Here is a 16,963-nt window from a genome sequence, read left to right as displayed (position 1 = left end):
TTTCAGGAAGAGATGGAATCAAGCCCAGAGGTACATATCACTAAATTGAGCTCTTTGACATATTTCAAGTATTACATATTTGTATGTATTACATTACATACAATTTTTTCCTGGAAACTATTAAATCCTATGCCGCAGAGTGGCCAGCACACAGAACTCTTCTATACTGTTCCCAATAGACATATTTTCTGATTTCTGTGGTCAGCAAAATGTTCATGAAAATAAAGAAAATGAGTTCTTTGTTATAAAAAATTCTGCTTTAAAGACTTTAAGACTATTTATGGTGATATCCCTAAAATAGAAGTAACATGTAGTATGACTGATATATTCTGGGAGAAACTGGTACTTTCAAAACGTAAACACTAACAATTGCCTCTTTGGTAGGTTTTGGTACAGAAAACACATCAATTTGTTTTAATAGGAATTTAGAAATTACAGGGAAAGCATGAAAAGCCATAGATTATGTCTGCAATAGCCAATGGCAGCACATTGATTAGCATGCCTACTTTTCTGATATACCAGATAGAAGAGGTTGTAGACTTCCACTCTCTTAACTATTTCTTAGAATATTTATCTATTTTTACTATCTATTGTAGAATAATTTTTATGTCAGGCTTTTAAAGGAAGAAGTATTTCCAACTGTACACATCTGAGAGTCCCCAGAAGTAGAGGCAGCCTGATGCTAGCAATGAGATGACAATTCAATATCTCAAACTGGCTGATTTGTTTATTTTAGTATAGTTCTGCATGTTTTCAACAATTTTTATTGAACAAGGAAGGGTGGCTTGAAAAAAGTATGTTGGCACACACAAATACTCGGAATATTCTGAAGCCACAATTTATAAATCTAATCAAATTAATTTTGTGTTTTCTCTTTTTGTTACTATAAACTATAAGGATTACATTATTTTTCAACTGTAAAAATAGTAACCATAAAGCAGCGCACCCTCCTCAAGTTTACCAGGACTGTTTATTCAAAATTTTCTCTTTACAAAAGTCTTTGCATAATAAAAGGTTTTTTGCATAAATGTTGAAGGCACTAATGTTAAGGTGATGGCTTTGTTTTGGAAGGCTCTAGATTTGGCAGCCCTTGCCACCGAGCATGCACAATTCAAGGACTGGTGGTGGAAAGTCCAAATTGGGAAGTGCTGCTATAGGTAAGCCATTGTTCATTTCTTCTATGAACAGTGAGAAAAAGTGCAGGACCTGAACTGATGTGTGTACTGTGCAATGCTGAAGAGTGAAAAATAATTCAGAATGTATTTAGTTGGAGAGGACTGTGATTACAGTTAAATCTCCTTTAATACAAGGAGATTATGGTCAGATACTGGAGGTAAAGGCACCAGTATTGAGTACCTTTAAGTAACTAACTTAGTTGCATATTCACTTTTATTAAACTTTATTAAACTTTATTAAACTTTATTAAACTACCGGTAAAACAGACCACACAAAATGAACAGTAGAATATTGGCTTGAGAAATTGACTGGAAATGAGAGACTTAAGACTGAGCCGTGGTGTAGTTTACAGTACAGATTTTTTTTCAACATACAGTTAAATATTTTTAATGTTAGCAACAGATGTTTTGCTATTTCTGAGATCAGGCTAAGAGAAAGTGTTTTCTGCTGATGAGGAACTGTGAAAGTAAGGGAACAACCAGGGCAAAGACTCTGCAGTGTCCAGAAGACAAACTGACAAATGTTGTGAAAGGAAAATGGAAAGCTTGAGGGGAGCAAGTGTAGATGAGCAATCGTGGATGATGAAGGAAAAAAATGATAAGCGGGGCTACTTTGGGCTGGGCAGGGAGGCCTAACAAGTAGAAATGCAGCATTACAATGAGATATTGTAGCTTAGAGAGACAGGACTGGGCCTCTGTCATGTCTGTTCCTGAAGATGAAAACCAGAAGCAGTGTTGGGCCAGCCAGAATACATTCCTATCTGGAGACTCGAACAGTGCCCAGAAATTCATACCTTCCCCTCCAAACCTATGTGAAAACAGCTAACAATGTCCTATTGTCATTTCGAACTATAATTTAACCAGAATGGCAGAGGCTTCTGCTACTGTATATAAAGCAGCAGTTTTCATGTGGAGCCATGGATTACTAATTTACAGAAGTAACTAAGAAGAGAAACCTATTGTTAGTAATCTTAAACACGTTAAGCAGGGTTCTGTGTCTACACAGGGAAACATATGCGGACCGCGGATGAACAAAGACTGAAAATGCTCTAATGTTAGCAATATCCATTTTCTTGGCAGGATTTTTTATGGCTTTGTTTTTATGTTTTCAAGAAAGAGTAACAAATAGTTAATACTAAAAGAATGTTAAAATTATATGGTCAGTCAAGGAGATTTTTTACAGTCAGTCAGGGTGCAACTCTGTTAGACAACCAGAATTGCTTATTGTTGTTTATGTAGAATTCCAATTTAATGAATTTGATTTTTTCATAATTTTAAATGCTTGTCTTTATAATAATATATTCATGGGTTTTGTTCACATGCACACAAATAAATGATGTTAAAGTATGCTTTTGGACAGTTCCTCTTTGGTTTAGCGTGCCTTGCTTCATTACTTAATAAGCTTTATTTAAAAAAAAAAATCCAGAAAACAACCTTCTACATCTATCTGTTGTCTCTTTAGGTTAGGATTATATCGTGAAGCTGAAAAACAATTCAAGTCAGCTCTCAAGCAACAGGACATGGTTGATACAATCTTGTATTTGGCAAAAGTAAGTCACCAATTTGCTTATTTCAGAATGAAGTGAAATTCCAGCCTTTCCCAGTGAAGTTCATACACCAGAATAGTTGAGTATTGAGCTTGATAAGCTCTTGAGTTTAATAGTGTGTCATCTTTACGTGGACCTGAAACAATACTTACTTACAGTTGAAATTGAAGTGTATAGTTTAAAAAAAGATTCTGGAGTTTGCTTATTTCATGAAAAACCCTTCTGCTACCTCAGGATATTCTTTGGTCTAAGTTCCAGTGAGTATTACACAGCTAAAGAATTATTGGAGTTTCAGCAGGAAGAACAGTGTAGCTATCTGTGGTCCCCTAGGAAACTAGTGCAATAAATCAGTAAGTGAAGAGTGAAGCTCAAAATCCTAGTTTCACAAGCAAAATCAAAACAAAGTAAGTTAAAGGAAGGAGTCAGAGACCTTGAAGCAGAGAATGTTCTGTCAAAATAAAGGCATTAAAAGCTTTAAAAAAACAAGTGGTACAGGTAAGCCTCAGAATTACTTATTTGCAGAGATTTGTATCAGACTGAACATTTTCAAAGATATTCAAAAAGATGTTGCCTATGAGAAACTAAAACTGCATTTTCGTTCTTCTCATCCTAGGAAGAGATGAAATCAGTTGCTCTTTGTCAGCTACCTTGAAGCCACCTGATTCTAGTCAATCCAAAATATATTCATATTATAATACTTGCTGTACCTTTGCATTCCTTGAGCTGTTTACTTTTAGTTATTTAAATTACCACCATTGATATCTGAAGGCTTGTCTTCAGTACAGCACTTTGAGTTAGTTTATTCAATTCAGCTTAGTCATTTTAGATTTCTTTCTCTAGCAGGAGTCATTCTGCAAAATTCATGAGCTACAGGGTGATTAAATTGGCAGAGTAATTGGATTAACAGTGATTTTGCTCTCCCTCCCCCCTTAGAAGCTTCCCCCACTTAGTAGCACAAGTAGGAGCTGTATTTGAACTTCCACCTCCCACTCCATAGCCCAGCTAGCTCAAGTATAAGGCATCACACAACATAATTTAGTGACTGTTGGCTGACAGGCAATATGGTAGGGCACTGAGTTCTAGCACAATCTGACAATACTGAAAAGTCTAGAGTTAAGCAGCCAATAAAAAATAATAGATGTGCATCAAGTTCTGTGCAAACTGACTGATACCAGACTACCAATTAGTTTTCTGGTTATATTCTGTATAACAACTGTTATCAGAATCTTGTTTTTTTTTTAATATATTTTCCTCAAAACTAACTCTCCCTTGAAATGTAATTTATGAAAGGATAAAAGATTGAAAGAAAACTAAAAAAAAATATACAGAATATTGCCAAGGAGTTACAAAATATTTCATGACCCAGCAGGGCTGGAAATGGGATTTCTATACCACAGGTAGAGAGAAAACATACCTCATAAACAAAGATAAAAAGATTTTTAAAAGGAACAGATCTCGTGGAGTTCCTTCACCTCCATTTTTTACCCTTTTGCCCTAAGAATATGAAGATAGCTATTCTTCATAGTTAGATCAGGTTGAAAAACAAACAAGAAAACAAAAAAACAGCTTATTAAAATTCTCAGTTCAAAAAAGAAAAAAATTATTTGAAGGTATGTTGGTATGCACTAGCTTATAAAGCAGATTTAGACTTTTATGCAAGTTACTCACGCTGGTGTTACTTAGGAGTAAAATGATCAGCCAAGGTTCTTCATAATTAAGACGTTATACCCAAATATAATTTATTCTCTTTCGTCTGACTCTGTAAAGAGTAATTTCATAGTAGTAAACTATTGCTAAAAGAATATAAAACTTCAAGTCTTGATTAAAGAACGGTGAATGGAGCATGATAGTCACAATGGAGATGTTTATTTGAAGTTTAAAATTCAATGCAGACATTAAATTCATCAGCAGCTGCTGCATAGCTTATAAATGAAAAACTATAGCAAATGATTTGAAGTCTGTTTTAGATACCCAGATATAAAATTCATTAGGAATAGATTGATGACTTAGGGCATATTAATTGATGATGTCATTGGAGTCCAAGTCCAAGTCTACCAAGTACTCCCTCCACATCAAAAAAATAAATATCTCTGAGGCTTGAGAGCAGAAACAGAAAATGGATTTTGAGGTTTCTTGGGTGTTCTGTTAACATTGATATTTTCCTAAATTTCATCATAAGTTTTTTTTTTTTTTTTTTTTTTCCCCCACAAAGATACCAGTCACAGATTGTTTCCACTTTTCACTCATATTAAGTATTTTTATTTAATGTAATATTTCTCTAACAGTAACACTCAAAACACTTTTCCACTCAGTGGGGGACAGATTAATCACTGTAGTCAACTCCTTTCCCAAAGTAGGTGTGTGGGGTTTTTCCCTTTGCTGTAGCTGTTGTTAGCATACCCCACAACAGGAGGGCTTTAGAGTTGTACTCTCAGACAGCTGTACAGGTGGTCTCTGTCAACACGTTGATGCCCTCTCTCCAGTTCTCACACAAAATTATCTACATCATGTGTTGTCATAATCAACACAGAAGCCAAAATCACAGGGACCAAACTGCCTTCTTACCACTAAGGGATTTTATGATTTAGGACAGCGAAAGTTGTCAGAGCACTAAGGAGATTTGAAAGCATCAGTGCCTGGTGCAGTGCAGTCTTATTTAACTAAGTAAAATATTTTGTTATTCCAGCACTATCAACCAGAAGATCCAGTTCTTTCAAGCCCAAATGTATAGTTTAAAAAATATATTAAACAGGAAAATATTCAAGGTAAAACCTTCACCTTAGTGTTAAGGTATATTTTTGATACGATAATAGATAACTTCTTTAGTTTATTAGTAATGTCCAGATGAATTAATAATGTCTAGATGACATGCATGCAAATTTAATTATCTTATTTAGCCTATTTTCTCTACATTACAGAGATTTTTTTTCAGTATTAACTCCATTATTTTCATAATTCACCATCTCTGCTAATGTTGTACTGCATAAAGTGAGGTGTCATTCCTTCCATTTAACCTGCCTTGTCAAACAGCAGTATGAATATAAAGACATTTGAAATTTATGTACACTTTTTATTTGCATAGGTGTATATGCGCTTGGACCAGCCTGTAACAGCATTAAACCTTTTTAAGCAAGGATTAGAACGATTTCCTGGAGAAGTGACTCTTCTTTGTGGAATTGCCAGAATCTATGAGGTATGCATGCACTATGCAATTGTAGCCAAGGTTAGCTGCTCGAGCAAGAAAAAGAGCCAATATTTGAATATAAATTTAAGGGCATCAAAAATTAACTACAGTGATTTCTGGTATCACTAATGCAAAACAGGTAACATTATCTAAGATACCAAAGTAATGTCGGGGGAGTTTTGCATGCTTGTTTGTTTAAATGGTTAATCACACCCACAAGACCTTGTTCAGACATGCAGAAGCATGACCACATTTAGTCAGGCGGTCCAGATATTGTCCGTGTAGCTTGGTCAAGTTCATATATTTTTCATCGGACTAAAACTGCTCAAGTCACCAACAGCCCGCTGGCAGGATTAAACAGCAAGATAGTCAACAGATCAATGCTGTCTTTATTGTGCTGTAAGCCACTTTGTTGATTTCTTAAGCCAGTGAGAACAGTTGGAATGTGAGTGTTTCTTGGTTTTGAAGTAGATGTTATTTTAAGTAGGATTAGTCTTAAAGTAGTCATTTCGTTTTAGCTTGGTAACCATGTATTTTGCATTTTAAAAGTGTATTTTCATGTCAGTGGACTTAATATTGTGCTACACTAAAAGTTGGTAATGATGCTGTTCCAAAACCAATGTTTTAAACATCATGTTTTTTTTTGTCTACATTGATACTTGGCATTCTTTCCTGTTCTCATCATTCTCATCTAGCCCCTAAGCATTAATCCATTTTCATATTAAATCCTTTTTGTCCTTCAGCAAGGAAGAAAACAGCTGCATAATTTTTGAAGGCTTTTCTTCCTGAATTGCTAAACAGTTTTTAATATGGATATGATTTTGCAGAACCATACATAACATTGCATAACCCTTTAAGGAATTACAAAAGGCTGCATATACTTGACAGAATATACTTTTGCACTGACACCTGAGTGCAGGATTATAGCTTTATTAGCAAAGATTTGTACTGCAGCACAGGGCTGTTCTTATTACATACACTCACAAGTGGAATGTGCGCATCAGGCATCTTAATCAGAGCTTTCATTCTCTGTCACTACCTTTTGGCTATGGGAAGAGTTGTAGGCCTTACTCAGTTTAAAATAATAATAATAATATATCTACATGTATATATGTAAAGGGACTGCTTTAATACTGTTTTACTTAATTGAAAAAAAAAAACAACACACGTTTTCATGGCTAAATGTGCTACATAGGTTAAAAAAAAAAAAAAAAAAAAAGCTTGTTCTTTAGTCAGGTTAAGAGTACAGTACATTGTACTGGGTCTGGCTGGGATGTTAACTTTACCTACAGCAGCCCATACAGTGCTGTGCTCTGCACTTGTAGCTAGAACAGCAGTGGTATCGCACCAGTGTTGTGTCTGCTGCTGAGCAGTGCTGACACAGCATCGGGACTCTCTCTAACCTTCCTAGGGGGTGGGCAAAAAAGTGAGAAGAGAAACATCACCAGGGCAGTTGACCTAAACCAACCGAAGGTATATTCCATACCATTTGATGTCACACTCAGCAATAAAAGGTGGAAACAGGAAGAAGAGGGGAGGGGTGGGCTCTCATTGGGAAAATGTCGGTCCTCCTCCTGAACACCAGCTACGTGCATTGAGGCCCTGCTTCAAGGACGTGGTCAAGCATCGCTCGTTTGTGGGAAATAGAGAGTAATTTATTTCCTCTGCACTTCCACATAGCCTTTATTTGTTTTGCTTTGTTTTGTTTTGTTTTCTTGCCTTTCCCCCTCCCTTTTCCCCTTTCCCTTTTTTTTTTCCCTTTAGTTAAATTGTTTACTTAATACTAATCTTTCCTTAATAATAATTATTTTTTTTTTTACTTTAATTAAATTATCCTTATCTCAACCCATGAGTTGTTCTTTACTTTACTTCTTCCCCTCCTCATCTAAGGAGGGGGAGTGAGAGAGCAGTTGTGATATTTAGCTGCCTAGCACGGTAAAACCACCACATACATCTACAGCACATAGGTAGAAATTATTCCTCTCTAACCACAGAAGTGTGTTTTAACCATTGTAGTTTATTTTCTTCTAATATGGGGCAGAGTCCTGTGGTGACTTGCACTTCTCAGAAACAGTGTGACATTTACAGCAAGGAGTCCACCCTAATTCATCTTCCAACTAGCATACATCCAAGCATATTTTTTGATAAAATATAGCTCTCTTAACTGGCGTATCTTACCCAGTACAAGTTATGGTAGTAAATCCATGCTTTCTGTTTTCAAAGGCACATAATAATTCTTGGTATGCCATTATATTGTCGTTTATGTTCAGAGAAATTCAGACATTGATTTACAAAGCATTGAAAGTAATTGAGACATTGACTGGGGAAATAAATCTTCTGTATGTTACCATACTGGGAAATCAGCTGTACAGTACTCTATATCACAAGGCATTGTGCAAAACGTAGCAAATACCCATTGCACATACTAAGCTTGTGACCAATCTTTTTTCCTTAAAAACCAAACCAAACCAAACCAAACAACAACAACAACAAAAACCACCCTTTTTTATTACCAATTGCATTGTGTTATGACAGGTACAGCTGGCACTGATAAATGAATATGCCTTCTTCTTGTCCATGTGTGTGATACTTGTGAAGTTGCCAATTAGTGATGTTGCATTGTACAATTAGAGAACTGTAAGGGCGTACATAATTCATCTCAGTTAAGTACTGTACAAGGCAGAGATAAAGCACTCAATAGGTTGACATTTTAGAAAGTTTTATTATAAAAATTGGTGATAAAAAGTAGAACTAAATTTATTTTTTTTCTCATTGTATAGGAAATGAACAATATTTCCTCAGCTACAGAGTACTATAAAGAAGTCTTAAAACAAGACAATACTCACGTGGAAGCTATTGCATGCATTGGCAGCAACCGTTTTTATTCAGACCAGCCTGAGATAGCTCTGCGGTTTTATAGGTATATGCACTTGTGGGGAGGAAGGAGGAACTGGACACATGGAATGGTAATAGGGTTGATTTTTGTAATGCTGGTAGCAAAACAAGAGCATTGGGAAACTGACATGGGAGGTTGATCAAGCTTTTGGAGAAATATCAGCATAAAATCAGCGCAACAACTCACCAATGTACGTATCTTCTCTGCCAGTGATAAGTACATCTCTTCTACAGATTTGTCATCATTGTGCTTGAAGCTTATATCAGCAGATTATCAAAACAGTTGATTGTTCGGTTAATAAACAAGAAATTATCTTTCACAACATGAGGAGGTTTAAGAGTGCCAAGCCTTACTCTCAGCTTCATTTGCCTTCAGGAAGCAAATGGACTTCCTATTCAGCCCTCTGGAAAGGAGTAGTTTTTGAAAAACTCCACCTGAAGCCATAGGCAGTTGTGACCACAAAACCTCTTACTTGAATGTGAGCTGGGGTTCCCCTATGTTTTACTGAAAGAAATAAAAAGACAGTATTAAAGGATGCTACTTGCATTTTATTTTGAGACAGGTTGCAAATGAGTCTGACTCAATATCAATTTGAATCAAAATTTGACTTATGTTTCAAATGTAAGATCAATGTAAATTCATACGCTAGATATACTAGCACTGATCAGAGCAGTGCTGCAGGACAGGAATCAAGTAAAAATTTGAAGCCTGAAGAGTTATGAACATTAACTGCAGCAATTACAGCATGGTTGAGGTTGAAGGATTGGAAAGAAGAAATGGAGAAATTCTGTGTACAGCTCTGTCTGACCATAAAGTCAGATCATGTAACAGTCAAAATGCCAGGAGTCATCTAATTTACACAAAGACTGTGTTGCACAGCTCTGATTCTACTAATCAGAAATGCTCTGCACTGCCCTTCATGAAACCTTTACCAAGTGTAAAACTGTAACAAAATTGTCTGAGTTCAAAATAAAGTTAAGGTACATGGCTATTACATTCTTGGTACAGGGAGGAAGGAGGAGAAAATTTTGTCATTTAGAATTGAATTCAGATTTGAAATTAATATAAAAAATAAGAAATATTTTCTTTCAATCTAGGCGGCTTCTGCAGATGGGTGTCTATAACTGCCAGCTTTTTAACAATCTGGGCCTCTGTTGCTTCTATGCCCAGCAATATGATATGACACTAACTTCATTTGAACGTGCACTGTTTTTGGCTGCAAATGAGGAAGAGACGGCAGATGTGTGGTATAACTTGGGACACGTGGCTGTGGTATGAAAAATATTAACAATCCTTCTGAATGAGTGCGATTTTACAGAAACCGGAAAAAGAATAGCCAGGAAGGAATCATTGTCCTACTTTGAAATATGAAACCTGCTAGTGTATTGGATAAAGTATAGTACAGACTTAATTAAGGGTTTATTTGCACTTCAGAGAGAGGAAGAGGAAAAGAAAAAAGCTCTATACATCATCACAGAATGTGGTTTACTCCTGCTAAAAGATTCTCCCTTTCTAACAGTCTTTAACCTTCCCTTATTTCTGAAAATTTGTAACACGTACCAGCCCTTGAGGGCCTTTGCAGCAATACAAGCTAATCTGACATAAAATTGAATTCAAGATGTTTTTTCTCTGAGCTTTTATTTATATGACATAGAGCATTAGATTAATTTTGTTGTCAAAAGTGCCTATTGAGCATCGTGGAACAGACACTAAAATACCTAGTCTTCTGTTTTGTAGGCAGCAACAGAGATATTGTTTAATTGTGTCATCAAATTTGTTAAATTCGTACACTAATTTTCATCCATTGCCCATTTTTGAAGATGTTATTCCAGAAGTTATGTTAGATTTCTGTTTATCTGTCCAGAATAAAGTTATCAAATAATGTTTTGCTAGCTTTCTCGCATGGGTTCTGTCCAAATGCTGATTGCTATTTAACTTAAGTCAGAGAGAAACTGAACTGTTCATCTTGATTGTGTATCAACTAGGATAACATGTTGATTTATACTACCTAAAACACTGAAATTTGAACTGATATGCATATATTCTTCAGCATTTTTCACTTTTAAGGTTTAACCTGATGCTGTGTCAATGTTGGTCATAAAACTAGAACATTAACATGTAGACAATGTCTCCATACAAAGAGATTAATCTCCCTTTGTTTTTGTCTTCTAATAAGTAGGCTTATATGTGTTTGCTTTCTTTTTGAATCCATTTAAAGACAGAGAAGCAAGATAACTTTTCCCCTGGAGACATCTCTGTTTTTCTTACCCTACTAAAAGGGTAGCGTATAGCATGGTCAGTATAGATGGCACTTTAGCCATCTAAGCATTCAGTTAGATGAAGAATCTCACTTAAAGCATGTAAATTTGTGCTGGAGAGGAACAATTCTGTCTCAGTAAAGAATGAGAAGCAAATGAGATGGTCTGGGAAAAAAGCACATATGGTTCTGATCAGCATGTTTTTATTGTAATTTGCATTTCATGATAGTACATATGGATGAAAAGATAGCCAAGACAACAAAACAGATGCATGTTGTTTCCAATCTTTTCACAAATTAAAATACGATCTTTCTTTTAGGGGATAGGAGACCTGAATCTGGCTTACCAGTGTTTCAAGCTGACATTAGTCAACAATAATGACCATGCAGAAGCTTACAATAACTTGGCTGTACTGGAAATGCAAAAAGGTCACATTGAGCAGGTTGGTATTAACCTCAGCCTAAGCAGAATGCTTTCTTTGGCCTGTTTGTACTTGAAGGTTACTACTATAGGCACAAAAAATGATGAATTTTATGAATGGTTCAGTGTAACCTCCACATTATCATGCTGTCTCCCATTAAACTGCTTATTCTTAGGCATATCCAAATGATTCGTCCAAGATGAACAAGGTTTGCAGTGACTTCGAAGTTGTTGAGATCTTTTTTTCTAAATTGATGCCTATAACAAAACCTATCATACTATAGTCATCACTTAAATTACAACTTTTACTATATATTCAATTTAAAGTGTAGATAATATACTTTTGTTGGGCAACAGAAAACAACAATCAGATCACCTCTTAAAAGATTTTTTCAACAAGGAGACTGCTTTCAAGTTTAGTCCCAAAGCAGCAGATTCTTGTGAAACATTTTCATATCAGTAACCTTGGTGGTTCATTTTACCTACTGTGAGTACACTGTGTTGTGTTGCAATTAGCTATATAATTGACATGCATAGTGGATTGAAAGTAGTAATTTTTATACACATGAAATGAAAGTTATTATCTATTTGTTGGTCCGTTAGAACTACTCTGGACTGTTTTAATCTTTCTCTATGGGAGCTATGGGAGCAATGGGAGCAAGACTATTGTGATGGGTTTGTGTAGACTTCAAAAAGCTGCAATATTATATAAAGACTTTTTTGAAAATCTTTTTGAAGAGCAAATAATTCTTATAAGATAACTTTATTCAGGTGGGCTGGCAATTGTCATGGAAACATTGAAATGAACCCAACACTGGATGTTTTCAGTGACAAATGAAGTTCGGTTTTGGTTTCAGTTTGGTTTCAGGCATACTACTGATATTTAAAACCCATCTGGAATGTCTATCCAATTTCTATGGAGGTTGTCACTGATAATAGTCAGGATTCCAGAGTCTTTCCATTATAATGAAATGTTTTATGTCCATTTTATTTTTCAGCTTTAAAATTTCAAATTTCTTCTTGTATCACATGAATAATAAAAATTCAGGATCACAGCAATAAATGCATGTATAGGACAATAAAAAATATGAAGATATTTTGCTTATCTTTGGTTTTATTTTATTTTACAATGTTAGTACATGCATTTACTCAACTTTGTCAAATTAAGGGATTTTTATTAAATTCTTTGCTCTGCCTTTCAAAAAAGTTAGTAGATACCATTGCTATTAAAAGATCTGATATATTTATATATTTTCAAAACTCTCCATTTTTTTGTGAAAGCATTCACAAGTTGACCTGATTGTTTAATTGAAATTATGGCACAAGAATTCACCTTTTGATTCTTAATTTTTTAATTAATTTTTAATACTAGTGTTTTGCTGATTGTAAAAAAGATCGAATCCAGCAAGTAGACTGTTTAATTTTTAATGTTCAAAGTCCACCTCAGCCCCAAGGATCTTTTTCTTTTCTTTCTTTCTTTTTTTTTTTTTTCTTTCTTTCATGGAGGGATCATTTTACTGTATTTCTCCAAAAGTCTGGGCAGCTTAGGCTGAGCAAGACAACATGTGTGGTCATTTGAGAGAATGTATGGTCACACACATCTGTCCATCCCTTCAACTCTCCCTTCATCCCTAAAGAGAAAGTGATAAAAGCTCTACTATCTAAGTTCTGAGGAAAGCACAACTTGGCCATTTCAATTCCACACACAAACAAAGCTGCAGGGACAATAACAGAGGGGCATTATATTAGTTATTAACCTGGTTCTGGATGCCTTATAAACCACCTTGATCTCATGTTCTTTTGTTTGTTTGTTTTCTTTTCTTTTTATGCTAATAGGAAGTGTGAAAATAGCATTGAAGGCTTTTATGCAAAATGTTGAATGTGTGAACTGTTTCATTTTTATGATAAAGTTTAGATTTCTGGGGATGCTTAAGACTGAATCACTGTTACACAGTGCCGTCAGGGACAATGGATACCTTCAGTGGGACTTTAACTGCCTTTTTTTAAATGACTATATTCAGTATATAGAGCTGAATTGCCTAATTAAATACAGTCCCAACACAGCCTTTCTAACTCCATCAAGAGTCTTGTTCATTTCATTACTTTTAAACTGTATTATGCCTAGATTTACTATTGGTGTAGCTTATATGTAGTGTAACCCATATGTAGTGTGGCATTATTAGCAAAGGCCTAGTAAAGAGAACCCAAAATGGTTTCTTTCAAGAAAGATGAAAATTGCTTTAGATTCTTGTTACCCTCCCTCGCAGATTTCACTACTTTTTTTTTCTTTCTCTACACAGGCAAGAGCTTTGCTGCAGACTGCTTCATATTTAGCACCTCATATGTATGAGCCCCATTTTAATTTTGCAATACTCTCAGAGAAGGTAATGTACTGTCCTATTTTAAAATCTTAAAAATTGAGCCTTGGTATGGGGGCAGTCGAGTTTTTATTGTTATTACTCAGAGTTCTAAACAGCTAAGACAAAACAATACTTAGGTTGGATATTAGGAGAAATTTCTTTACTGAAAGGGTTGCGTGGCATTGGAATATGCTGCCCAGGGAAGTGGTTGAGTCACCATCCCTGAAGGTCTTCAAGAAAACTGTATATTTGAAATTTAGTAGCATGGTTTAGTTGTGGACTTCAGTACTAGTTTAAAGGTTGGACTATATGATCTTAGAGGTCTTTTCCAACTTGAATGATTCTATGATTCTATGAGTATGTACTGCGCAAACTCAAGATAGAAGTGAAGTTACATTTTAATACCCAGAATATGTATAAAAGTTGCCATTTGAATGTTTGGTTTTGAGAATGTGAGGCCAACTAGCCATAGAGTAACTTTGCAATTCTCCAAATGCACTGAAGATGGACAGTCCATTAATAATTCCATCTACACTCTTTACAGTCATCGGCTTTTTCAGAATGTGAACTGAAATAGTATCAAATGATTTATCAGTGATTATATAATATATATATAAATATGGAATCCCAATCATTCATCCCATGGTTTTAGTAATCTCAAAAGTAATATCTCTTCTTCAGCTTTATGACCACTGAATTTTGTGTGTTAGTATTTTTTTCATAATGAGTGTCTCAGACACTGAATTAACAGCGTGTCTGACATTACTATTAATAAGGAGAAACTTGTCCAAGTCCCCATATTTTTACAAGAAAAATAGTATTTCTTGGCTTGTGCCTATATCTTCAAGATTCTTTTATGAGTCTGTGTTGTGTGGGCAGCCCAACTCCTACAGATTGCATCAAGGAGTGAACAACCCATTACTTTGTAAGCATATTCTCTTCATTGTGAAACAGAATATGGTTTGGAATAATTGCATTATATACTTACTGATTAATGACTAAATCCTAGTCTGCAAATGGTTAGTTATGTAGCTTTTGCACAGAAGAACTGCACAGGCTGTGGAAGAAGACAAATGGCAAGGTCAACTAACTGTTTATGCAGTGTGATAATGCAATTCTTAGATTCAGTGTAATGTCATGGTTTATAGGACGTAACTTCTCTGACCAGGACCCTGGTTTTCTTCTCCTCCAGAGAATTTTTGCTGTACTGAACCTCTGTGTTGACAGACACACAGGCAACAAAGGTCACCTGCTGCCACTTTCTGCTGCTTCTCCCTTTCCATCCAGAAGCTATCACTTTTTCTAGATGGGGTTTCAAACTTTTGGGTTCTTTTTTTCTGAACCCACTTTCTGAGGTGCTCTCCTTACATCACTTCCCTCTTCAAAGAAATGATGTCTATTTGCTCCCAACTTTACTTTTTCCTAATGTGGAAACATACTTCAAAAAACAATAGAGGAGCAATATACATCTCATCAGCTCTGTGTGCTATCCTGCATCTCTGTGAGGTTGCAGATCACATGGAGTTGTGACCTTTGCAGAGGCCTGATTGGCTCTCTCTTTTCTATGAGACAACATTTATGGGATTTAAAACCAAGTCTTCCATTTTTTATTCCTCCTAACTTTAAGCACTGAGCGTAGGGTACCATGTCCTTTCTCCAAGAAGTCAGGTAAGATATAAAGTTACTGTCTTGATGCATCCCTCCCATTAAAAAAGAAAACACACACTTATTTTTATTCTCACCCCTTAAAGTAAGAGGGAAAAAATCCTGAGTCTGAAAAATTGCATACTGTCTGTTTTATTTGTTGTGTCTGAGGACCAGCTATGTTTAAACATTTGTGAGTGTCAGAACTGTACTTTACAGAATATATGATGCAAATACTGTAGTGCTTGCATTTACAAAACTAGTTTGTGTGTTTCTTATAGGTTGGAGATCTTCAGAGGAGTTACACAGCTGCTCAAAAGTCAGCGGAAGCATTCCCAGGCCATGTTGATACACAACAGCTCATCAAAAGATTAAAAGAGCGCTTTGCTATGCTCTGATGACATATTTTTAACATGTAAAAAAAAAAATAAAGTTAGCCAGAGTTAATATCCCATATATTTTATTGTAAGTAGATAAACAATACTTAATTCCTCTTGCAAAACCTGTGCTGCTTAGAGTAGCAGAAAAGGTTCAAGAGTCCTAATTAGTGTGTGTCATCTTAAAACTCATGACTTATCAAAATGAAGCTAGAACATGTTACAACTACATACAGCTGAGAATACAAGGGTGGCAGGATATTGCCAATATGCAATTTTCAAATGGTTGTCTGATATATTAACAAGTAAGTCCTCATTTAAGATTAATGAGCATTTTAAAAGATTTTTTTCTGACTTTTCTGCAGAAAAAAAAAAAAAAGTTTTAAAATATTCCTGTGTGACAATCTGTCAAGCAACACAGAGTAAGAATACTTCCTAACTGGTCTTCAAACATAGCTTTTGATAGTGTACTTTCTTACAGAATGTTAAATTTTAAAATTAAAGTAACCAAAAATGCATTTAAAAACATAGATGCAAAACAGAAGTTCTTATATTCCTTGTTTTACTTTATGAGTGAAATAAATTCCAGTTTGTATGGTTTGTCTTGTTTACTTATATAAATTAAAATTGCATCCTTACTGCCTTGAAAATAAGAGTCAGAGGCCATAAAGTATTTGGAAAGACTCAGCAGAAGTGGTACTAAATCGCAGAAATACATGTGCTCCTTTTTACTGAGAGAGCTTAATCTTCATTTCACTGAGGGAAAAGGATATGTCAGTAAAAAGCTTGCAGAGTTAACTACTAATGACTGAGAATGAAACAGTGACTGGGTGGTTATCTGTGCTACCAGGTAAGCACTGTTGCTAAATAGTTGTTAGGATCATCCTAACTACATGAATGCTACTAATAAGAAGCAAAGACTTTGTCACTTACCTTTGTGTTGTAACTAAAAGTGATAAATTGGCATGATTTCCCAACTTGACCTTTAAGAAATGTGGGATGTTAAGGCATTCTAACATCCTTTAAAAATCTTTACATGCTTAATGATTGTCTTGGCTTAGGAGCAACCCTAAACACACTTATGAATATTATATCTTCCTTT

General features: G+C 35.3%; 1 protein-coding gene across 1 annotated transcript in view; it reads left to right on the top strand.

Annotated features, from left to right (window-relative positions):
• Window positions 1-16,460, top strand: part of TTC8 (tetratricopeptide repeat domain 8) — a 45,892-nt gene extending 29,432 nt beyond the window's left edge. Inside the window, exons 8-15 of the mRNA XM_032188503.1 lie at window positions 1,072-1,157; window positions 2,638-2,725; window positions 5,805-5,915; window positions 8,687-8,826; window positions 9,900-10,074; window positions 11,380-11,502; window positions 13,781-13,864; window positions 15,766-16,460. Coding sequence (XP_032044394.1) covers window positions 1,072-1,157; window positions 2,638-2,725; window positions 5,805-5,915; window positions 8,687-8,826; window positions 9,900-10,074; window positions 11,380-11,502; window positions 13,781-13,864; window positions 15,766-15,882 — 924 coding nt within the window. The 3' untranslated portion in view covers window positions 15,883-16,460. The remainder of the gene's footprint in view (window positions 1-1,071; window positions 1,158-2,637; window positions 2,726-5,804; window positions 5,916-8,686; window positions 8,827-9,899; window positions 10,075-11,379; window positions 11,503-13,780; window positions 13,865-15,765) is intronic.
• Window positions 16,461-16,963: the final 503 nt, after the last annotated feature.

The sequence above is a fragment of the Aythya fuligula genome, chromosome 5, assembly GCF_009819795.1.
Source record: "Aythya fuligula isolate bAytFul2 chromosome 5, bAytFul2.pri, whole genome shotgun sequence".
Classification (NCBI taxonomy): Eukaryota; Metazoa; Chordata; class Aves; order Anseriformes; family Anatidae; genus Aythya; species Aythya fuligula.
The sequence above is the reverse complement of the archived record's forward strand: the minus strand, read 5'-3'. Positions and strand labels throughout refer to the sequence as shown.